This window comes from Lepisosteus platostomus, chromosome 12 (assembly GCF_059453375.1).
Source record: "Lepisosteus platostomus isolate fLepPlt1 chromosome 12, fLepPlt1.hap1, whole genome shotgun sequence".
NCBI lineage: Eukaryota > Metazoa > Chordata > Actinopteri > Semionotiformes > Lepisosteidae > Lepisosteus > Lepisosteus platostomus.
The window spans coordinates 22,856,289-22,880,927 of record NC_142622.1 but is presented as its reverse complement, the minus strand read 5'-3'; the positions used below and the strand labels follow the sequence as shown (position 1 = coordinate 22,880,927).

Sequence of the window (24,639 nt, the reverse complement as noted above, 5' to 3'; positions counted from 1 at the left end):
TTGTCAGTGAGCTCTGTATCACACTGACACAATAAGATATGAAATGACAAGTTACTGAATCCAGTACAGTGTAATGAAAAGCCAATAGCCAATGCCCAGGGCTTCAACCACACTTACAGAGCAGTTTTCATGCAGCCCAGTAGCAACCACATGGAAAATGGATCAGACAAAGAACCAGGTCAAGTTCCACAGTGAGGTTATAGGATGTTCATCAAACATCAGTGTTACTATCCTGGTCCAGTAGTACCGCTCCGAGATCAAAGCTAGTGGTGCACTACACTGTTTGACACCTCTTGGGAAATCCCTGGGTTTGCATGAATAATCTGGGAATTATATCCTTGGAATAAGGGTGGTATTCAATGCCTTGGGATTCCCTAGGAGTGCCTAAGTTCAACCTCGGTGGAGGAGGCTGCTACCATCAACAACAGTACATTCCAAGAAATAAAAAATATGCAGCTCAAGTCGGCTACAGCTATTTTGTTTCATGTAGTTTTGACACGGTTTACCTGTAGGGTGGAGATAAACGACCCGAAATCACATATTGGCACAAAATAGCACAAGAAATGGAACACAAATGTCAAGGCGTAAGGAAGAACCTTTTATTGCTCTATCAATAGAGAAAGAGAAGTCACCTCCATCAGATCCTGTTCCCATTCGACAGTTCTTGGAAAGAGCAGAACTTAACACTCCACTGTGGTTATTTTAATCAGCCATACCACTCCCTATTAGGGGAATCGAGCTTTTCTACGGTGTAAAACCATGTGTGTGAGTGGGCATGTGCCCGGGGGGATCACAGCCTGCAGTATTTGGATAAACCGCTCATTCAAACACAATGAAAAATGGTGCTTCACACTGCGTCCTGTGTAGTCACAACACAGCAGAAAGGTGCATTATGGACCGGGGTAAATGACCAAAGTTCACATGTGGTCAGTACAGGAATTACACATTTCTAAGTGATGGTTCCTTCTGTTAATCATCTTCTCCTTTCCTTGTTTAAAAAACCGGATGAACACAGTTCTTTTCCGTGCTTCTGGGAGGTGATGCCAGAGACTACAAAGAGAAAGGAAGAACGCACTAATGACATATTTCTTGAAAAGTTCAGGAACACAATGTAACAGTGAATCACAGTTCAAAGCGCAGATTTTCCACCAGAATCCTCAGACTTTTCAGTGCAATGCTGCTGATAATACTTCAGATTAAGTGGAAAACGTCTTGGATTCAGTTTTACGGAGCTCACAGAAGTGTCAGATTCAAAGTGTTTAACTCAATCTTTTTGTGTTCTGACCGAGCTCTCAGCTACATTACCAAACCATAACTTGACCCAATCACAAGGCAAATTAATACTCTTTAACTGTGCCCAGTTCCTAAACATGTTAAAAGCGGTCTTTAAGCTACTGCGTTTCGAAAGTTTCAGAAAATTTCAACATCTGATTAGGAAAAAAAAAACAATCAAGCTGCTTGTTGGTTCAATTAAGAGCTCAATAAAGTAAACAGCATGGTTAGAACAATCCCCAGTAGGTGTGTGGGTTCCCAGAATGTTGCCAGAAAACCGATTTAGTTTAACTGCATTGGAGGTCAACTGCACTCAAATTTGATCTGAAATGGCCATCCGAGCAGGTTACTTACACATCCTAACACATCTTACTGGGTAAGCTACAAGCAAGCAGACGCCGATTTAACAGAAGGGTTCCTGCTTCAGCAGCTAATCAGTTTGGGCTGTGCATCTTGGTGTACCCTAGGGGGTTTATCATTTGGGAGGAAATCGGCTTGAACAAACTGGAGTGAAAAAAACCCACACTACTTTAAAAATAGGAATTTTCGGCATGGGTGATGAGGGGCTGCTTTCTAAGTAAACTTAGTTAAGACTGAGTGCCTCTCGCTAAGGGAATTCCCCCGACGTCTTAAGGTCTACCCTGTGAAAAAAACAAGACTTGTCAGCCCAGAAACCTGCAATAATAATGATTAAATACGCAATTTGCCTCACTTACGCATGGAAATGACTGTCCTGTAAGGCATCTGCGTTGAGCAAATTCGAGTTTGATTCAAACGAAGCCAGTTACGTCGACTTGTTCTCCTGTTAAGGACGGGGATCACCGGGGCTTCGCCATTACTCATACGCAGAAATATTTCAGATGTTTGCGAGCTACGCATTCATTTAATATTTCCTCTTGCCAGGCCGTCTCTCGGCTAGGGAAGGAATCTCAAACTTACACAACTATAGAGGGTTCCCTCCGTGCTACTGATAATACATCAGCACAGTCTTAATGTAAACAGGATTATATGGGCCTAATAATAGGGCAGATTAGCAAGAATGCGTAGTAAAATAGATAAATAGTAAAATAGATCCGTTTTAGATTATTTTCTTTTAATGCGATGTTGAAAAGTCCTCCGACTTCAGTTCATTAACGCCAAGAGATTTGTCATAAAAAACTACACAGAAGCACCGAGCAATCCATTTTTATATAAAAAGCATGCCGTTGGTTCTCTGCAACAACACAATTTCGATGCTTATTTACCTGAGACGTTCTTCTGTAGTCTGGCTCACCCACGCAACCACCTCGTTAAAAGTAACCGATTTTCGGCCCCCTAGTTCTGGGCGAAAACAGCAAAGACAAGTGATACTAACGGAGATCGACCCTCCAGTAGCACATCTACCGCTTCCGATAGTCACAGCTCACCACTGTTATTACCGTTTGTGCATCTAAAAAAAAATAAACGTATGGCACAAAACACGGGAGTATAAGAAAGAAGCAATTGGCAAAAAACAAAACACCACAGAATCGGCGTGCATTAATTGTAGTAAAGAGATGTAACTAGTTCAAATGAAAGGACACGCTGTCGCTAAAAATACCTGTCTACGACTATATTTGGCTTGGCTGGATCACAATCAAATTTCTAAAATAAACGGACCCGCCCCGGCACAATGAATGGGATCTCTGCTATCTCACACCGCCGGATCGGCCCGTCGCTAATTTTAGTAACAGAGCTTGCGTCAATCACGCGCCTCAGTGCGTCAAGCCTTCGCCCCGCCTTCGGTGGCACCTTATTGGTCAGAGGGTGTGCACGGCCAGGAAACCACGCGCTCTGTGATTGGCTGACTCTGACCCGGATTTAAGCAACCTCATTTATTATTCTGTTTAACGTCGCTGCTGGGGTGTATTTTTTCCGGCATGGTTGTAACATTTTCTGCACCTTGAAACGCGCATCTCAGCGCTGTATAATCTGTTAATTATAAAACTATTTTCAATTTTAAGGCGTATTGTGACTTTTCTGCAGCGCATATGACACACACATCTCGATCTCAATTTAAATGGCATAGTTCAGAAATCAATTTCTTTTGTTTAATCGCTTATTTGTTTTACTGGTTCAACAGCTGGATCCTGTGTCCTGGGTGAGGGCAGGAATTTGCTATTTCTAGCAACCCAAAGAAATAGAAGAAATAGAACCCAAAGCAGTGTTTGTTTTATAGTTCTAGCTGTTTACTTGAAGAAGATGTATGGCTGAGACACCCTTGAAGTGTACACAGCAATGAATAAAGCCCTCGAAACAACGTTTTTTACAAGTTGAAGGGGGGAGGACTTATGAGGCGAGTTGTTTCTTAACTATGGTTAACTGGATCATGTACAGTGCATGTGATGCATGTCAAAGGTGGACAGAATCGGTACTCAGCAGGTTAAATCAGGTGTTTAGATTTCACTGTGCGCATAGATGTCTGCCCCATCATATAGCAAACCCTATTTGTTTGCACTTTGTCGAAACGAGAGATGTCCTTTGTAACGTGCTTCTTCTGACAACACCCTAGAATGTTCGCGGGGGCAAAATGGTATTACACGCTATGGACAATGACCGTTTTACTGCCCACTGCAGGCGATCTGGGGCGAGTACATTTCCTCTCTCCTACTGACTCCTGTCTGTGCGGGCTAGTTCAGCCCCAGTCCCTTTCAGACTACTAGACTATTCAAAACGCAGCCCGGTTGTCCCCCGAAGTCACATATCTTGACCCGGTCATTTCCCAGAAAGCTCCTTTAATAACGGCTCCTACAAACTAGAGCCTACATAACCATTGAACATGAACGGCGCGATATGAAACAAGGTTATTACGATTCCAAACAAACGGGGCGGATCGTGACGTTGTATACAAAGATAAAGTTTTATGGATAATGTGATAAGTTATCGTTTTTTGGGAATTTCCTTTCCTTTTCTAAAAAGCCCAGGTAAATGTGTCGGAAAAGGCTCGCTTGAATAGGGCCCAAGGTGACCTCCGTAGCACTGTCTTATCTTTCTGTCCGCTCAAGTTGGACAGCTAGCAAACACAGCCCAACACTTCATAAAAACCTGTAAAAGCTGCTGACTGTTTAAAGCCGACAAGAACTGGAGTTTGCGCGGCAAAAGAAGCAAAGGTCATAGTGACCTTCACAGGGCTTGGTTTGGGTCTTCTTTCAGAGAGCTACAAGACAAGCTATTGAGAATATCGGGGAGCAGTGGTGTTTCACTACTGGACACAATAATGAAACATTTTCACTGCACCGCGCAAAAGTAAAGCTCAGGTAACCTGGTCCCAAATACAGTATTGGTACACTTCGTTTTCGAAGGGATATTCTGATCTTGGTGATTGCTGGGTTTCCACCACATAAGGCTTTTGTTCTAAGCTCTAGATCATATTCTGATGTAAGAGATAAAATCACAGCTGTACTAGGGTAAATCAACCATGTAAATATTCCAAGCACGAGCGGTTGGACGCCTTCCCTTAGAAACGCAGATCCTTGAAATAATTATAATAGGAGCTAATATGAATTTTAGGAATAATAGGAACTGTGGCTTCGTATTCCTCAAAGCGCAGCGGTGCCTCTGGGGAGCTGGTATACACACATAAAAAGGGGTAGAATCTATATATAATGATATGTACATTCAGTTCCACATAGGTATACATATACTGTATAAAGACGGTACAAAAACAAATTGATGTACGATTCTTAATAAACGTATGTTTTAACCAAATGTGAGAACACTGCCCCCAAGATGTTTGTTAAATAAAATAATATTGTTTACACTAACGTTTGACAGTGTCAGATGTCTTGAGAGCAACGACGCTAAGTACAATTATTATCAATAATTATAATGAACGGAGCTGTTATTTCTAGATTCCAATATTTGTTTTACTACAATTCGATTTCTTCACAAACCTCCACGATAAAAAGTCGTAAATAGGCGGAAAAATAGAATCATCAAAGCGCAGCCCCTGTCTCTTGATAGACTTGCGGTTTAAAATAACATTCAGAAACAAATAGGGAATTTTTACTCTACAGTCTAGGCTGAACAATCTGCTTAAATTCCTTTTCTCTAGTCAATTAATATTCTTTGAAAATCGGGTGACTATCCCTCAGTTTACAATTTCTATTAGCCAGTGAAATTACACCTGAAAAGTGTAAATTTGGTACGCAAGAATTTTGGTTCTGTTTAGACGAGGGTTGTTCACTGCAGATTAAAATGATTGCCTTCAAACACCTCAAATACAAGTACTTATCAAATTACTTTAAGACGTTATTTTATAAAACAGTAGGGAAAAAAAACAAGAAAAACTTAATGCTTTGCTAGATTCTTTTTTCCTTCATTTTCTCCTGCCGTTTCCACAGCTGATGGAGCCTAACGAGCAGGGGGAACGATAATGACAGCAATAATATCTGCGCATCACTTTCATGCTGGTGCTTAGTACAGAACGCACTGAGAAAGAAAGCGTTGAATTACTCCTCCCTTTGCTTTTAGACACAGATTTGGTCCTTCAAACGGCAGACCAATGCAGGCCCTTCCCTGTCTTTTCTGGCACAGCCAGAGAGAGAGAGGGCTACTGTAACACAGAGATTCTGGGTTGAGACAGGGGAGCTACAGTAGTGACGTCACCTTTCCAATGACGTCACATTGACGTCTCGCATACCAGCCGCTCTATGTAGAAGGCAGACACACATAAATGAGCTATTAGACTTTCTCTCTCTCAGCTCTCCACATAAACAAAGACACATTGCAACTTCATCACAGCGCATCATCAGCATTAGCAACACGGACACGGGGGAAACCGGAGCGCACGGACCCACTGCTCATTTCAATGCAAAAGGAGTAATTACCCTTTACAGTTTCTAAAGAGAAAAAAAAAACTTTGCTGTCACAGCCGCTACTGCTACAACAACTCTTACTACAACTACTACTTCATTATTTCTTACAATGCTGGAAATCTACAGGACACTTTAAGTGGGTTAATATCACATGTAAAGACGGAACCGCTACAGCAAGCAAGTATGTATGAATCTGTGTTCTTATGGACTTCATAAAAGTTTAGATGGGTATGCTATGGGGGAACGAAACGAACAGAGCTGTTGTTTTAATTTTTTTAATGTTTCATTCTATAATTTTCCTGACAAATGTAGCGTCGGTCTCGGTTTTGAAACTTTCTCGTGCGTGGGGATAGCTCAGCGACCTGTTGCATATGCTGTATGAGAAATCTTAGGACAGGAGGAACAGAATGAGGAGGCTGGGGAAGCTCGAGATGTAGCGGCGAGTGGAAGCGAACTCGGCGAGAAGAAAGGTATTCTTTCTGGTTGTCATGGAAATGGGATGCCGCTCAGCCTGGGCGGCGAAACAGATTCGCGAGAGTAGGAGACGCTCCGTGAACCAAGTCTGCTCTTCCCTTCTGTCTTATCGGCAAAGTTGACACACGCAACAAATAGCTATTCCGAAGACGCCTTCTTCTCTTTTTTTTTTTGCTTTCTTTTAGTAGCAGTTTGGGGTGGTTTTTTTTTTTGCTTAGAACTTGTGTGTAAATCCCTGCAAAAGCGCCGGGTGCCTGGATTTGCTGATACCGGTAGTTCGCGCGAAGTAAAATCGCAAGGTCCAGACAGCAGACACTTTTTAACTTTTACACGTGTGCGCCGGGTGTGAAAGCGTGATGTTAATCAAGCGTATTGTATTACTTATAATAAAGGATAGCTTCACAACGTTTGGTTTGTAGTGCGAAGCAGCTAATGAACTACTTCATAAAGGGTTTAGAAATTACTCATAGACGTAACAGGATCAAATGCGCTTGTAATGTCCAAGCTATATAAAAGTACTTTTATTTAATTTATATGGTGTAATAACCTGTGAAAAACATAAGAATATCTGTGCTGTACTAGATGTCAGTGATGGAAACTTTTCTACGGTGTTCACAGGGTCTCGCTCTTTCTTCGCTATTCGCAGCCCATACGGTGTAGCGAACAGCAGGTTTCATGCAATGTTCCGCGTTTCTGCTAAAGCATCTTTAATAGTAGGTCTCGCTGTTGTTCAAAAGTTGTGATGACGAGCAGTAATACTTTCAGTAGTTTTCTCGGTTACTACGTGCGATTGTTCCCAAGACAGAAAGCGTCTTTTAAAATAAATGACCTTCAAAATTATCCAGCATCGCTTTCGCGTAAACTCGATTTTACATTTCACCTGATAAACAATCAGAAAAAAAAGTATCCATAAAAGTCACTTCTGTCTCCCGTTAAAAGGTAGAATTGACACAAAAGTATTTTGACAAGTGTCCTAACATCAAAGGTTTAAGACTTGTGATAAGGTAGACTTTACATGGATTGAGGCAGGAGGTTGTGTATCGCAATGAATGCCTCTTTGGTCGATCCAATATTTGATAATAAAATAGAAAAATAGCCTTTAACCGTTAGCTGTAGCTCCACTTTGAAAAGGCGCGATTGCTAGCTGTTGAACAGCATCACGGGCATTATTTCACACAGGCTAGTGAAACCGCACACACACACTCACAAAATGTGTGTTTACGCGCTCTATATTTTTTCCCCCCCAACAAGGGTTAGAGTAAATCAAATACATCATAGAAGAGAACAAGTTTAATTTTCATATTTCATTCTGACTTTATTATCAACGCCTTCAATTCTGCCGAGCAGCCAAGGCTCGGATAAAAGGGTCTTTGACAGGTTCCCTCAGCTAATTTACTGTACTTGAAGTTTTTTTTTTCCTTCTTTCTTTCTTTATCTTTTTTTTTGTCTTCATTTGCTTGCCAGCGAGGCTCTGGCTGTCTGGGTTATTGAAGTTGGGGGGCTCCTGCCTCTCACAAGGTGCGTGTTTAAAAGATCACTCGCGGTTCTCTAGGTAACCAGACCCACCGAGTCACCAGCCGCGGCAGAGCAGCGGCCGCACGAGCTCTGCTCTCCAGCTCGGCGCGCCGGCTACAGGCGCGCGCGTGGGAGCGTCTCGCAGTCGAAAGCTTAGGCGCTGCTGGCGAAAACGACCAAACTTTTCTCTGTTACAATCATCACAACGAGCGGAGGCATATCTTTTTTTTTTTTTAAATGCGAGTTGTATGGGATTTCGCAAAAATAAAATCCCAGTTTCAACTTGCAAAAAGACAGCGAGTGCTGTGGGATGCGTTAGGTGGTTCTGACTAATAGATAACTCCCGTGGCTAACATGGTGCGTGTTTTCGAGAGAAAGTGAGCGCAATGTGGTTTTAGGCAGCTTTAAGTCCCGGCCGTAAAAGAAAAAGTGAAAGAAAAGCTCCAGATACAGTTCCTGATTGAGACATATCCAGAATTCATCGTAATAAACTCAGATTGTTTTCGCTGGAGGGGGGATGAGAGTTTTATCTGGTCATTTTCTTTGTACTGGGAAAAATAAATTCTCAGCACGTCAATTTGCATTTTGTTTGGAAAAAAAAAACATTTTTTCCAGCTTAAAATGTTGTATAGCACTTATTTGTATTCAGAAATCTGCTATTATTTAGAAACCCGTACAAATCTCATAGAAATCCGTCACTATCTGAAAGGCAAAAATAATAGAGACACCACACAAATGTCCGTTGTCATCATATCTGTCAGTGATGATTACAGTGGTTGAATACTTACAAGGTCTGTACAAATTCACGTTCGCCGTTGTTGAGGTGAGGATTCGGAGATTGGTTCGAAAACTTGTCTTTGGCGGAGAGGGGGCGCTAGACTCTGTAAAATAGGTATGAAAATATTTTACTGTGTTCGCAGGACTCAGTTGGATTTTGACAAAAACGCAGGTGAACATTTTCAGTACTGATGTTAAAAGTTTATTTTGTGCGTTGTCTAATAGTCAACAAGGAATAAGACTACTTTAAAATACTTACATTTACAATAAAATAGGTCTTTACGTTTGTATACTTATTTCCTTCCTTTACAAAACGATTATCCATTTATTTTTTTCCATTTCAAGTTCTGCTAATTTTGCCACTCAAAACTTTTTGGTACTTTGGCAGGCATAGTTTGATATGTGTAACGTTTCTTGGAGATAACGCTTTACTGTCTTTATTGGAGATACGATACATAGTTGTAGAGATTATTTTGATTTTTACCACCAGTTAAATGTTGGTTTGTGTGTCCATTCGTTCGTTTCTTAAACATCATTTCTTGCTGACAATTGTGAGAGTCTGGTCACGTATGTGTTCTGTGTCCCACAGACTATGACTCGATCGTGTAGGACTTTTTTTTTAGAGACTCTTTATGTTTCCACACAACCTAAATTGTGTTTGTGTCAACCGCATAACTCAAGACAATAAGCTAAACTTCACATGTTATCGTTTGTATTTTCAGTGACCCCGAATTGCCAAAATATAACTAGTGTTTCGTTCACATGTTTATGTTTATTTTTGTTAATTCTCCGCAACATATTAAACTTCATGATAAGAAATTGTTTGAAATTTCACGACGCTTTTACGATTTGAGTAATTATTAAAATCGGTGGGAAGGAAAGGTTTTCAAATACAAGAAAGAAATCCGACCCAAAATAAAAACAAAATTGCTCTGGAATAATTCTATTGTTGAGCCTGAGAACTGTTTTTTTTTCGCATGTTGTATATATAAAGAATATACCAGTTGCATTTGTGTATTTTGATATTTTGAAATGTCCTCTTAAGAAAAAAAAAACGAGCCTTTAAAGTTTTTTTTAATATGTGCAATAGCCTTCAGTTTTTTTATAAACGCATTTACAATTATTTGTCAATAGTCCAGTTAACCTGTATTTTGTTGTTATCGACTTTTTCGACCATTTATCAGCTTACGATTTAGTCAGCCTTTTCTTGCTTATGTATATGGTTGGCTTCGACTGCTCATTTCCAGACCCCGGTTCGGAAGAGCGCCCCCAGCCGAGCCCCGGCTCCGAGACCCGGCCAACGGACAGTTCAACACCCGGAGAAGAGTCCGCTGAGCCAGCCTCTCCCCACCGGCTCGTCACTCCTCCGCCGAGAAAAACAACCACAATTCAGCAAGCAAAATTTCAACCAGGTAAGTCTCCTTGTGAAGGCTGTACTCGGCGTGCTGTTTGATGTCAGGGCTTGTTTCTTGCAAACGGTGATGCTCAAAGTCTTAGTTTGAGCACATTTAAATACTTTTGCAAGTAACTGTAAAAGTCTAAGTAGTCTCTTTTGGAGAAGCATGAGTGAACATAAGAACAGCCTAATAATAATCGCATTTAGAAATCTAGCGGTTATTTTTATAGCAGTGTAAATTGAACATTTTTGACCTATAGGGGAGCAGTCATGCTAATCAAGGGCAAAGTGGAGCGAAATTCAAGACGTATTTTTGAGGTTAAAAAAAATACTAATGAACAAGCCACTTTAATCATACAACCGACATGTTTTTAGAAAAATATAAAAAAAAAATTTAGATTTGGAAAGCATATATTTAATGACTCCCGAGTGTGTATTGTTTAGGGAGTGGAGTGGGGTGGGGCTTTTATTTCAATAAACCCCATCTTTATAAGAGATGAAGACGAAATAAAGGTATATATTTTTTAATTGAATTAGTGCACAATAGCCAGTACAGCTTTTAAAACAGGAGGGATAATATTGATGATAAATTCCATTCCAACAAAGAATGTAGCAGGCACGCAGTTCGGTGATTTCACAAATGACCATTTTAATAAGGTGGAGAGGGAGGAAGTGTGACAGACGATTTTGAAAATGTCAAGTGTGCCTGACTGGGCACGACGGGGTGCCGTGTCACACGTTCACCGAATCGCTTCAGGGCATTTGACCCGAGCGCCTCGGCGCAGGGTGCGGCTGTTCCATAGGCCGCAGCAGCAATATTTTGCCTTTTTTAAAGAAAAACAAACTTATTTATATGTACAATTTTAGAAATCAGGGTCTTAACCCAATCTGCGCTTGCGTCTAATCATTGGACGTGCACCGCACAGTGTATCAGCTTAGCAAACAATTGCAGGTGTCTGTTTGCGTGCTTGCGTCTGCATAATTTCCCGCCTTATTTTGTAATTCATTCGTTTTTTTTCCATAAACTTCTTTGACTAATTTGACTAAGTCTTTCTTTATATATTTATTTTTGCAATCCATCTTTTGTTTGTTAGATCAATGGCATTCTGACTATGAGCAAGCGTGCACAGTTATTGGAACGGCTGCATTTTATCCACCTAAAATGCACACCTCGAGGTCAGAGACTGTTTTAATTATCAGTTCCCTTCCCTGTGTCCCTTAACCACTGTGAAGCTTGTGACTAAAACATGACTTTTTCTATGGGGGTGTCTGTGTTTGCTTTAGTTCTGTTTTAACCTGATCGTCTGTGCACTCTCTTTCATTGATTGGCAGACTCTTCCTAGGAAGTGAATCAATAAGGGCAAATTCATCTTTGACATAGAGTCATAGCAGACAGTACCTTTTGTAGTCAGGAAAGGTGCCACAATGCCTAAATTAGATCATTGTTCTATCTTCAACAAAAGAAAATTTAGTTTGGTGCCTATCACAAATTCAGAGTGGGTCATGAATACCTCCCCTTACCCCAGACGAAGGAGTTTCATATGCTGTTGGCCCTGACCAAATTCTCCTCTGAAGCCAGATGCTGTATTTGTAGTAATTACTTATATGCATCAGCGCAGTGGCATTTCTGTAGGGTCCGATATTTAAAACAATATCTTTGTGAGGATTTTCTTATGTTCCAGTTTTTTTTTAAATAGAAACTGATCAGAAAGTAAACTCTCTTCAGGGACGGGTGAGAGATAGGGGTATTTGGGACTTCCTGGTTTCTCTTGTCTGGTTTGAAAGCAGCTTGAATGGGGTCACTAGGGATGACGGGCAAGATGGAAGCCAGTGAGTTTGACATCATTTGTGTTGAAATATAATGTACAAGCTCTGTCACCGTGATGCACAAGCACAGAAAAGACCGCTGACACGCTCTGCCGCCACAGCTCTCCAGTGACATATCCGTGCAGCAATATGGGAAGCTGAATAACTGAATACAAATCTTCAAAAAATAATGTAATGTTTAGTTATACAGCGTTCTATATTTGAACTAAAAATAGTGTAAACTGAATCTTTCTCAGATTGCTCATCTGTATGTTGGCGATAATCACAGCCAACTGTAAATATAATAGATATATAATGGTTGTAGGAGAAATCGCATACCAATTTAAACTGTAGCTAGTGTTTTTTTTTTTCGATTTAGATTTTTTTTTGAAGGCAGTAGAAAATCATTCTGAGATCTTTTCGTTGTTTTTTTTTTCTCCTAAATGTCAGAAACAACCCCTGGAGACGGTGGTAATGTGATAAAATTGGTGAAGCTCAGGCTGTTTAGTTATCAAGTGCAGTATCCGACGAAAAGCCATAGGGGAATTCTAGCTGCTCGTATCTTTTCCTGTGCTGGGGCTGTGACGGTCCACAGTCGGTGACATCACAGTGCTCCAGTGGAAAGAACAAGCTGGAGGCAGTGACACCTACATCACAGCTCCTGCACAGTTTTGAAGGTAGAATACACTGGTCCATACTTTGAATAATTTGATTTAAAATCGTCCTTTTGAAAACAAACAGACCTCCCCTTTCTTTTCATGGTCTTGAACGAGACAGTCGAATTTGCTCAGAAAAGAGAGGAGAAAAAGGACACTTTTGGCGAAAACTGAACTTATGAATGAAGTTCCTCAGCGAGTGTTTCCTGTGTGGAAGGAAGTGCTGGTCAGTTGCGTAGACGCACACAGCCCAACCACGCAGTGAAGTCATCGACTCTTAATTTCTCCTACCCACCCTTTCCAGTGTGATCGTGGGGGGAGGGCTGAGGAAGGGGGCCGTGCTGTGTCGTGAGTTTCCTATAAGAAAGTTTGACTCATAAGGTATTTTGAATCTCTGAAGCCTTACTTTTTGTTTGAACGATGAGTGTCTAAATATGTTCTTCAGGGGCTTGGTTCATGTAAAGTAGTTTAAAGTATTGTGTATATTCTGTACGTGAAAACACCCCAAATAAATTCAGTTTCTGTTTGGAAATGTAGAATAGAGTATCAGGTATTTTGCTTGTATTTAAAAAAACTTCAGTAATGGATGATAAAAACCTGTCACGTTTTGGAGACACTATAGGATACAGGAGGGCTACATTTAGAGTGAAAATATGGTTCCAGCTGTCAACCACTGCTTTATTTTCACTACTTATATCCTGTTTACAGTGCAATTCTTATAATACATTAACACAGGAACTATCGTCCTACTAAATCAGTATAGACTTCATATTTAAGTTAGTATTTCAGAGCTTGGTGCTGGGGTGAAACTGTAAAGCAGAGACATCTAATTTTAATATTTAAAAGGACAGAGTATTGAATGGTACAATGTTAAATATTTACTCTTACATGTTAAGGGAAGTATGATTGTATTATTAAAGACTGTGCTAAATAATTAAAATAAGGAAATAATGTATTCATATCAATTAAACTTTCCAAAGATATATGTTTACACAAAAGAATGTAGTGTTTTATGTTCAGTGTAGTTCTCCCAAGTACATCATTGTTTTTACATAATAATATAACATTAATATAAAAATTCATTCAAATGTCCCAACACTACTATTTACACAACCAACACCAACATTATCATTACACTGTTGGTATCACAGTATTTAATCTAACAGAGAACACCAGTTTACTAACCTGTCAAAGCAATACCTAACAAAATAAAAATGAAACGCCTTATTAAAAGAATATAATATTTCTTCCTAAACGATTTTCTATTGGTTTGAGATGGCTGGATTTAAGGGTGCTTTAGAAAATACAATTTTTCATTATTATTCGTTCTGCTGTCTAAGGGGAAATAAATATTTTGAAAAAGATCGGTAAATTATCTCTAATTGTCTTGCGGAATACCAAACGCAGAGAAAGTGAGAGAGAGAGAGCAAAAAAAAAACAGCATTTGAAATTTAAGAGAGTTTGTCGTCAGACGAAACCGCAACATTTAGGGAACAAATGATGTGGAGTCTGAGCGTCATTCGGGTTTTTTAAAAGCCTAACAATGGATGTCTTGGGGAGAAAGTAGCTGCGAAGTTTGTCGCACTTGGAAACTTCTCTCCTTTCCTGTGAGCGTACACAGTGGGTGTGTGTGCGCGCGTAGTCCGGCTTGTGCAGCGCGAGAGTCGCCTGAGGACAGCCGGCGCAGGAGCCGTACATAATTGATACAGTCTCTTGATTTTACTAAACAAACATTACGTACCGGAATATTAGTGATTACGAAGACACCAGAGGAAAAAGCTGTTGAAGAAGAAAACGTCAATGGGACCTTTTCTTTGTTGACAGTTCCCTTCTAGAGAGCAAACATCATGACTTCTGTAAGCATGCAAGCAGGAGTGATTACGCCGGTCTCTGCCTCCTATTATAAGTACAATAGGAGAAGTAAACACACACACATCACACGACCACGTTTTTCCCCTCTTTAATCTAAACAGCTAACACCACATCGCAGATAATTGTGTTATGCAACACCCGTGATATGGAGAAAGGCTTATTGCCCTCAGACTTTTTAAATTATGCTTTTTGATGTGACCTTAAAGACAACCCTGTATTGTAGTCCAAGACAATACTATGTCTAGACGTTACACCATAGTTCAATTCATAAAAGGTTAGTATCTAAAAAAAGATTTCTGCACCAAAAATTATAATTTAATATTTATTTTTAAATTATGAATAGAATTTTGTTTATAACTTGCAGTAAAGAAAAGTTGCACATAAAGTAGTTCATATGCATATTCCCTTTAAATATCAGTGTAAAATATTTTCCTTCTTTTCCTGGACATATTTTCTTTTGATCTTCGCTTATCTATTTGTTGTACCTTATATGATAACACGTTTCTAAAAATGTGAAGGGTCAACAGTGAAATTACCATGACAGTTCTACTTTAAGGAGAATTAACGTTTTTCATTTTAAAACATCCAAGTCATGTCATTTCTAGGGGTATGTTTTATATCCCTAAAAAACAGATCATTTTTTATATTTTTTAAGTTTTGATATTGGGAGACCAATGTCCAGTGTTTCTACCTTTTTTGTTAAGATATAATTTAAAGTAACCTTATGCTCAGATAAAAGTATCAGGGAAATAAACATGATTATTTTCTTGAAAATCACCGAATGTAGACCTTTAAACACACAACTAAAGCCTAAATTCTTCTGTAACATCTCCTAAGCATTTGTAAAGTATATTTAGATTTGTATTGTAAAACATGTTCTGTTACTTTACTGCACTTAGAAAAATAGATGCCAATAACTGTTTTGCTTGCTAATTTGTCATGAGCTTGAATGTTAAACAGACTAAAATTACAACCAGTTTATTTGTAGAAATAGAGCTCCAAGGCAAATATTACAGGAATAACACTTCAATGTTTTCCGTGTAAAGTTGGTTGGTCACCTGTTTTAGTTGCCTTCCTTCTAAAAATATTCCAGACTTGGCCTCTTCATTTAGAAGTGAAAGTGTCTTCATCATCAAATACCAGAACTGTCAGAGCCATCTAATTTCAGTCTTACCTTTATGCAAAACTGCCTGTGCTTTTGTGCAACAAACACATTTTTTTTTCTCTTCCCAATTCATCATTAATGCTTTCTCATGGTGAATTTGTCATCGTCCGCAGGGTAGCATTTTTGTTGGAAACCCATTTCCTGAAAGATCCTCTGGCCATTTCTAATTTCCTCATTTAAAATGTACGGTGAGGCACGGGCGAGTTTTGGAACCTGTGGCGTTTCTTGGGTTTTTAATGCCTCTCGGAACAAGCCCAGAAACGATAGGATTGGGAACAGGAAAAAAACAACAACACACAAGGCGTTTTTGAAAACGAAGTTTTGCAGCGTTGGCTTCTGCTGTATCGGGTCTTGAACCCATCTGAGGATTCCAGTTTTTTATGCTTTTGCGTGCCTTGTGTGTTGCAGGCCTTCATGGGGATAAATGGCTAATTTGTTCGTGGTAAGAATAAGAGTCTGGTCAGCCCCGGAGGATTGAGTATAACTAATGAGGCTCTGTGGGTTCGCCCTCCTCAATGTCTGTTCTCTCTGCTGTTGCACAGTAGAGCTGTGCACCCGCATTATTTTTAACTGAGAGCTTCTCTCTCCCTTGGCACAGCCTAATGCTTCACTGTCTGTAAGTTTCTTTGCTTCTTCATATATCTGTTTGTTTTTTGACCATGTAACTGCCTTTAAACTGGTCTTTTGTACATACTTTTACTTGTTTTTATTTTTGCTTTGCACCAGCTTGCCCATGCATATTAAACCGTAGCCATCTGCTTCTGTAGGTGATACACTCTGACTGGACTGGGTTTGTTATGAGGGCAGTCTCGGGGAAAAAAAAAAAAAGGTTAGCAAAGATCTGTCGTGTCCGTCTTCTCATTCTGTTGTGCATCCTGGCACGTACTGTAACACAGCGCTTGGAGGTGGCATTCCCGAGAAATGCAGAAGTAACGTAGATTGCAATCATACAGACCGTGCATAACTGATGCCTAGCAACATTCAGACAGCTTGATGCAACATCTGTGTCGAGTAATCAGGGGAAGCCGATAGTTTTCAAGTGCTCTGGCAGGACGCATCCAAACCTATTTTGCCTTTTGCAAATGCGGAACAGAGCTTTAAAGGAAGTCTCAACCAGGTTTGGATTTTATCTGGGGGGGGGTTGTTTGTTGTGCTTCATGTGCCCTGAAACTTTATATTGACAGCAAAAGCATTAGCATGCGCTGGTGGATATCGTTATCTGCAGTCTGTGCAAGATGGAGTTTTGTGCAGAACTGGCTCTCTTTCATTAGTAAAACCGTGCTGGGTGTCAGCAGGCTGCCCAGTATTTAAAAAACAGAAGAGTAGTGCACCCTGGGTGCCCAATTGGTCACGTTGTTTTTTTTGTGTAATTCAGTATATATTTTGCATGAGGAAAGTCATTTTTGGAAGTTTTCCTAGCAGCGGTTGCCATTGTGCTCCTTTGTGAGATTTGGATATTAGCATTTGATTTTGCTTGCCATTCTGTGTTTCCTGCTTTATCTCTCTCAGCAGTAGTGTGTGGGGTTTTTTTTCTTTTTCTGTTTGCACATAATCACTAAAGACCTTGAGGCTTGTTGCCTGATGAGTGCAAGGCTGCCGTTTTCGGGGGCTTGGGTTCGAAGGGGCAGGCTCTCTGTCTTTTTCCCCCAGGAAACTTTTTCCCAGAGGATTGGGGCTGAACTGGATGGCTCATCTGACTCCTTCGGCCACAATACCCCCACTGTAATTTCACTCTAAATCTCTGACCTTATGGGTGTCCCCTTTCTTAAAGGGAAAGCCTCACTGCAACTAATACTAACTCAGCCAAAGTATTTTCATTGAAGAAAAAAAAATACTGCGTCATTATGTATTGTGGTCAGGGACTGGGCAGCTGTTTAAATTATCTTTCCTGAAACCAGGGGGACTTACGCCTGTCTTGGTTTAGGTGTCATTCGTGTAAAGAGATCAAAAGCAACAGCGATTCAAATCCTGCACTCTAAGGATGCGTTAATGTGCTCTTCTTCTGGGTTGCCTTTCAGATATGCCCTGTGTGCAGGCCCAGTATGGCCCCTCCCCACCTGGCTCCAGCTATGCCACACAGACCTATGCCTACCCCGGGGACTACAGCTCTGACGTCATGAACCCGGACTACACCAAGCTGGGCATGGATCTGGGAGGCACCGAAATCTCAGCTGCTGCCGCCACCACCTCCCTGCCGAGCTTCAGCACCTTCATGGACAACTACCCGAGCTACGAGCTCAAGCCCTCCTGCCTGTACCAAATGCACTCCACCCAAAGACCGGTCATTAAAGAAGAGGAGGCTCCCTACCCGCCCCCGCCGCCCTTGCCCCTTCCCCAGTCCGAGGACGCCATTCCCAGCACCTCCATGTACTTCAAGCAGTCGCCCCCCTCCACCCCCACCACGCCAGGATTCCCGGTCCAGCCGGGGGCCTCCTCCATCTGGGAAGACCCCCACAGCCTGCCCCCGGTGCCCCAGACCTGCATGGGCTCCAGCAGCCTGATGGATTCCGGCCCCCTGAAATCCAGCCCTCGCTTCCCCCTCTTCTTCAAGCAGTCCCCGCCCCACGGCGGCGGCGCCGGGGACCGCATGTGCTACGAGCCGGGCCTGGGCCTGCCCCTGCGGCCCGAGAGGTCGCCCTCGTCCTCCGCCCCCTCCTCCGCCTCGGCGCATCCGCAGCAGCCGGGCCTGGAGGCCCACCTGTACCCGCTCCACCTGAGCAAGCCCAGCAGCCTGCACTTCTCGCCCCTGGCCATGGGCCAGGGCCCCCCGCTGCTGGGGGAGGGCAGCTTGCCCTCCCCGCCGGGCCGCACCGTCCCCTCCTCGGGGGAGGGCACCTGCGCCGTCTGCGGAGACAACGCCGCCTGCCAGCACTATGGCGTCCGGACCTGCGAGGGATGCAAAGGATTCTTCAAGGTAACGGAGGTGCCGCCTCCCCCTCCACTTTCGCCAGCTTCTCTCGCGAGGGGCCCGAGCCAGGCCTGCGGCGCGGGTTTTTTTAGTTGTCGGCGTAAAAGCGGGATGGTCCGCAATTGTCGATTTCCTCTTCCTCTTGCCCGCGCTGTTCCCTTTGGCTAGATCAGCAGGACGGTGTCCCAACGCGAGGCTCTGGTGGTGCTGTGCTCGGGCGGTAGTTTAAAGGGGAACTGCAACACTGTTTTAGTATTTCAGGGTAAGAATCAGCATTGAAGAATGCAGTTCAAACCGCAATAAAAGTAGCACGTATGCAGTAACGTGTAAAACTTCCAGTTTACATCACCAAACGGGCGAAATTTCCAGGTACGCGCAGTGCCAGGTTCTGCGATTCAGAACGAGGCAACGAAACCTCCGGTGATGTGTTGCGGCCCTACGACATTGTAAACAAACAGGCTTGTGAAGACATCTCTTTGAATCCAATAGAAATATTGCTTTCGATTTTGAGACGGTCTGAGCCGACAAATACAGCTCTCTTGTTAACTCTGCATGCAGATCACCTTTCTGCGGTGAAATGTCTGCTGCCCAACCCGTACTTAAACGTCACATCCCATTAGTCGTTATGGTGACTAGTGAGCAGGAAGGGTGGCATCACGTTGCAATTCGTGGGAACATGACGACTTTCACAAATTCCCGATTTTGTATTTATGTCGAAATTTGTAAAAATGTTCCAGCACGTCAATGAATTTATTCTGTTACTGAGATTTGTAACCGATCAAAAATTGTGACTGCAGTTCCCCTAGTGTCGCTCCTGTTGGCAGGCTGAACAGGAGCTGTATCTCACATGTGGACTCAAAGGCAGTAGATATGCGCGTGTTTCCCACAGTCAGGCTGCATGTGTGGTACAGCCGCAGGTGTGTGTGTTGACCATGCCGCCAGGCTCTGCAGTGTGTACTGTTCCCATGACAAAGCCACTGTTAAATGAGTGAGGATTTGTGTGTTTGTTTACTCTTTATTATGAAGCAGTTTGGGCTTTCTCACATGACATACAGTTCAGAAATGTGTGCTTTCCATCGAAAGTCTAAACAATTCAGCAGTATGTTTTAGCCATGGCAGTAATCCAATTAAGATGCAACGTTTCTAGTGTAATAGCGGAGTAATTAAGTAGCTAAGAGCCCAGTTGGAACCCTGAGTAGACACTGCAGAAGGATCCCAGACAGTCTCTCTCTCACAGAAATGCATCAAGTGCTCTCACTGATCATCATGAATTGGAACTCTGGGATTTTGCTACAAGTGGTTGCCACGGTAATTGCACAGGTCGTTCCATTTCGTCTTATCCTTACTGAGTGAGAAAAGTGAAATATCCTCTCTGTGCTGGTCTGATTTCTTTCAGTGGTCTGATTTCTTACACGGGGCACAGATGCTTGTCAGAGTGAATTATTTTGACCAACAGGTAGTTTGTGTAGGCTCATATGATCATTTTTAATTGCTGCCGTAGAAATGAGGATTGCTGAATAATGTTGATGTCATCGTGGACAAACCAGTTTTGATGTTGTGCTCAAGCATGAGATGCAGTCATGTAGAATTACTGTGCCTTTCGTTACTGAACGCTGAATTTTTAGATGCCCATAAGAGAGATGCTCGATTGTTGCTCTTCAGCAATGTGTCTGTCTGCCTCTTTCTTCCCTTAAAACAGTTTAACACCATGCAAATGTATTGATGGTTACTTCAGTTTATGTACAGCAGCACAAAATCTGACTACTTTATTCTGTATATATTTTTCAAAAATAAGAATTTGTCAATCAGAGAAAAAGTTGTGAGTGTCACGGGAAGCTTTTATCTTCACAGTAACATTCTTAGAGGGTAAATTGACAAAAAAAGCTCAGTGTTGTAATTGCTAAAGATTCAGGCTGGTAAGGTTAGAGTCAGGACACTAGCTGTTTCAGCCAGTACATTTTCATCTTGTCTTCATGACGTAGACAGCACTGTCGGGGTGTGTCGAAAATGGGCTCATTATTTGTCTGTGGGGAATTTCGTTGCATAAACCAACACTCGTGCAAACAAATACTAATACTAAAATGGTGCTCCTCATAGTGTCCCTCATGTACTTTCCACAGAATCAGTGCACCCAGAATTGCAGTTTTCAGAAACATGTTCATCTGAAAATGATCTTTGAACAGCTGTGATTTTGAATTACATTGTCTGTGATTTGTTTTTGAAAGAAACCAGAAACTATCATTTTTAGTCATGTGAAGTGCAGTAAATGCACTGGAAATTTCTAAACTTTCAAAGGATTTTTGAAAGTTTAGATATTTCTGCAGTTTTTAAAAAACTTCAGATGTCATTGCTGTGTGTGTGCGGTGGCTAAAAAAACTCTGTTGAGCTCAACTGAAACAACAGTTCCATTGCTAGACTGAGCAGCATAAAGAGACCATGTTAGAGCAATTGGACATATTCTATAAGGGCTCAGGCATTTTCTTTAAAGAATATGTTTTGCAAAAGATCTAAAACAAAACAGACAAAATGAAGACAAAAAAGACTAAATGTACAGTCTCTTTTAAAAAGCTGAGACAGTGTTATCTAAACGAATCTGAATTACATTCTTTTATTTTAAAGAATAAAAAATGTCCCAATTTAATTTGTGAATTCACTTTGAAATCAACATTGATATAATGCAGGAATAGAATTAGAATAAAATCGTCCAGAAATCCACATCACATTTTTTAATTTATCTTATTTGGTAGCGGGGACGTATAATTTCCTTACACCTCTTTTGTATGTGGGGAAAAAAGGAGGATGAGGATAATTGAATAATGCCCATGGTCTTGCCAAATAAATTAGTCTTTTTCAATTAGTTTTACAATTTGTCTTTATTTAGTAATTAATAAAATCAGGGCCCGCTGGGCCTCTGGGCATGGTTGCCCATTACTGTAATTTGCTGTGCTGTCGACACCAGTCGTCAACACTTCAACATCTGTCAGTGTTTTCACAAACAATGGCAGAGATTGCGAACGAAAAAGTGTGGTTTAACCCCAGAATCATTTAACTGTGCAAAAATCATTGTTTACTAATTAATCCCGCGGCTTATACGAATAAAAAAGAAACTAAGCACATGTTCCATCTTTGACATGTACACTAAATTTGTCTTATGGTACTCACTGTATGGTTTCTGTCTCACAAGGAATCATTTTTGTATGTATGTAGATCCAGGGTACTGTATCAGATCCACATGTTGAAGAACTACTCTAATGAATCACTTGGGCCTGCAGCAAAATACCTACAGAGCTCCTCTGCTTAGTTCTAAATCCTTGTGTTGTCTGTATTTGTTTTGTAACACATTTAAAGCATTTCTGGTTCGGGCAAAAGAATTTGTATTTTGTTCATGACAGGATTTAGTCCTGCCCCCTGGACGGTTTGTGTAGGAATCCTTTCCTAAACCAGACAGAGCTGGGGAAGTGGAGCTGGGGTGCTCTGTAGTAATTTGATCAATAACAGGAAGTAGGTTAGATGGGCAGTCGAGTAGGAGTGCAAGACATTGAGGAAAATCAGCCGCTTTGCAAAATGTAATCAGAATTTTTATTAGTTGTTTTTTTTCCCCAATATCTGTGTACAATTACTGTTTAGAAATGAAAGATGTGCAATGAACTTTGATCTAATCGCTTGATCAGAGAGAGCCTGTAGTTTGCAAAAACTTTTTTCCCCCATAATTTTAACCTCGGGAAATGCATTTTGTAACGGCTTCTGTTACATATTTTGTATATTTTGTTCTCTTAATAAGAGTTAGAGAAGCACATCCTGGCACTAAACCTTTCAATAGCAGGCCTCTATCAAACGTCCTGCAGGCTACATTGCCTAAGCTGCTACGTTTGGGTTGCCTATAAAGTTTAAAGTCACCGAGCCCGTCTTTTAATCAAAGCCATACTTCTTACTGTTTGAACTGTGTTCAAAAGCTATTGTTCATGAAAATGTCTTTTAAGCCACAGACTCTACTGGCATCACACTAGATGGGCTGAATAACCTCCTTTCATTTGTAATTGTTCTTATGTTTTGTTCACTGGAAACGCGGCTTAAAATAACACATATTTGAATACTGTGCAAACTGCAAGTGCGTGGAAATCTTCATATAATTATATTTAGATAAATCTTTCTTTTAAGGTTTGAAACGGAGGGCGCTCTGCAGACAAAATAGACGTAAGCTGTGCTGTAATGCCCAGGACTTCACAAACACAGCTTATAGTGACTAAATGAATTTCAGCATTTAATTTCAGAAAAAAGAGGGGGGTCAATTCCTTAATTTTATATATAGATATAGTTCGAAAATCAGATAAAATCAGTAACAATAAACAAATTCAATTCATATCTCAATTAGGCAAATTGAAACCGATAAAATAAATGGCAGGGATTGGAAGATAACAAATCGTCTCTCCTAATGAGCCTAACATTAACCCTAACAGTGGACAGAGAGCCAATTAAAATTGACCCACTTCCTTCCTGGAAAAAAAAAATGCCGGAGAACTTTTAATTAGGAGGAGGCTCTGAGACATTCAGCTGGCAGAGCAGCGAGCTTCTGATAGCCACTGAGGTGGCCGTAGGGGGGGGGGGGTCTGGGGGCTGATCCCTGCTAGGCTTTTAATTTAAGCCTCACCCATTAGCACATGTTCCCTGTCATGAGTCTGCTCTGTGTGGGTTATCCGGCTTGCTTCTGCTCGCTTCTGGGGGGGGAGGGGGGGCTCAGCACCCGCCCCCAGGCCATCACCACCACCAGCCCGCTGCTGATAATCAGCTCCTCCACAGATGAAAGGATAATTCAGCCCTTTTACTGCAGCACCGATAGGTGCGGCTCAATGAGAGTAAACAGTTCTCAGGAGAGGGGCTGGGTGTCTTTGTGCCCCACCCGACTTCTGCTTTATTTACAGTTCATATGTGAGGCCATGAAGGCCAGCGCATTAGTCACAGAGGGGTTGTTTTATTGCCGTGATGCTCGTTCAGATCATAACCAGAGGCTTCACCTATCTGACTGGAGAGAGCTGCAGACCTCACCTGTCTAGGTGCTCAGAATTGACTTTTGATTTGCTTAACATTCCCCTAGAGCTCTACCCGGCTGACAAGAGGTGGGCTCATTCTGTTGATATGAACAGGGAGAAGCTGAGCGTACGGAGTGGTCAAAAGTCATTCCTCCAGCTGCCTTTTGGTTTAACAGGGGATGCATAGCAAAACAGTTCCACCAAAATTTCTGTAACACCGGAAAAGATTCAAATGAATGTGCCCTGCGATTCTCCAGTTTGCTTGCCTTAGCAAGTATTTAATAAACCGCACTTTCTGCATATTTCTGAACGTTTTCACATGCTTTGATACAATGGTCTTGGTTTATCAGTTAGAGTGGGATGGTATGTCAGTGTGTGCTTTCAGGCAGCATAGCAGATAGTGTGCTGTCACCGAAATACAATATCCCTCACTCAGTGAATGCTAGTTTTGCAGTGACGTTTATGATCTCCCTCAAAACAAAAAAATAAATACTGTGCCAAAGTGCTTTTCCGAGCATGTACTTGCCGACATATTCCCTCTAATTAAAAAAAGCTGTAATGTGCCTGTCACAGCTAGAATATAATGCAGTTTTTCACTGTGTCTGACAGACTCAGGGAAATCCCCACAGGGGTCATAGAGCAATTGCTCTGATTGACAGCTCTCTGGCTCAATGGGGAAGCAGCAACAGCAGCTGGACAGCCCTCTGTCACCGTGGTAATGACACCTGCAGTGCGACAGGGCAGGATTAGATTTGGGTTACAGTGTGAATACAATGTGCACTTAAAAAAAAACACACACAAGCTGTAGTTCTTTATAAATATACAGAAAAAAAACTCCTAGGGCAGAGCTGCCAACATGAACAGAAACATGTGCCACACGTCACAGAGCAGGCTGCTGTAATAGTGAAGACACAAGCTGAAGCAGTATGGCATTAC

The 24,639-nt window shown here is 41.6% G+C and overlaps 1 protein-coding gene and 1 long non-coding RNA gene across 4 annotated transcripts in view; one reads left to right on the top strand and one right to left on the bottom strand.

The window, feature by feature from the left end:
• Positions 1-585: 585 nt before the first annotated feature.
• Positions 586-3,028, bottom strand: LOC148651310 (uncharacterized). The gene is made up of 2 exons (XR_015925718.1): positions 2,517-3,028; positions 586-1,050 (listed from the first exon to the last, which is right to left on the bottom strand). It is a non-coding gene; the product is annotated as an uncharacterized LOC148651310 (long non-coding RNA).
• Positions 3,029-6,052: 3,024 nt separating this feature from the next.
• The window catches only part of nr4a3 (nuclear receptor subfamily 4, group A, member 3), a 42,698-nt gene continuing 24,111 nt past the window's right edge, over positions 6,053-24,639 (top strand). The window contains exons 1-3 of one of the 3 annotated variants that reach the window (XM_088601428.1): positions 6,053-6,288; positions 10,121-10,285; positions 17,787-18,682. In XM_088601428.1, coding sequence (XP_088457554.1) covers positions 17,789-18,682 — 894 coding nt within the window. In that variant the 5' untranslated portion in view covers positions 6,053-6,288; positions 10,121-10,285; positions 17,787-17,788. Of the gene's footprint in view, positions 6,289-10,120; positions 10,286-11,363; positions 11,446-17,786; positions 18,683-24,639 lie in introns of those variants that run through there. The other 2 variants (XM_088601429.1, XM_088601427.1) reach the window with 2 other exon arrangements.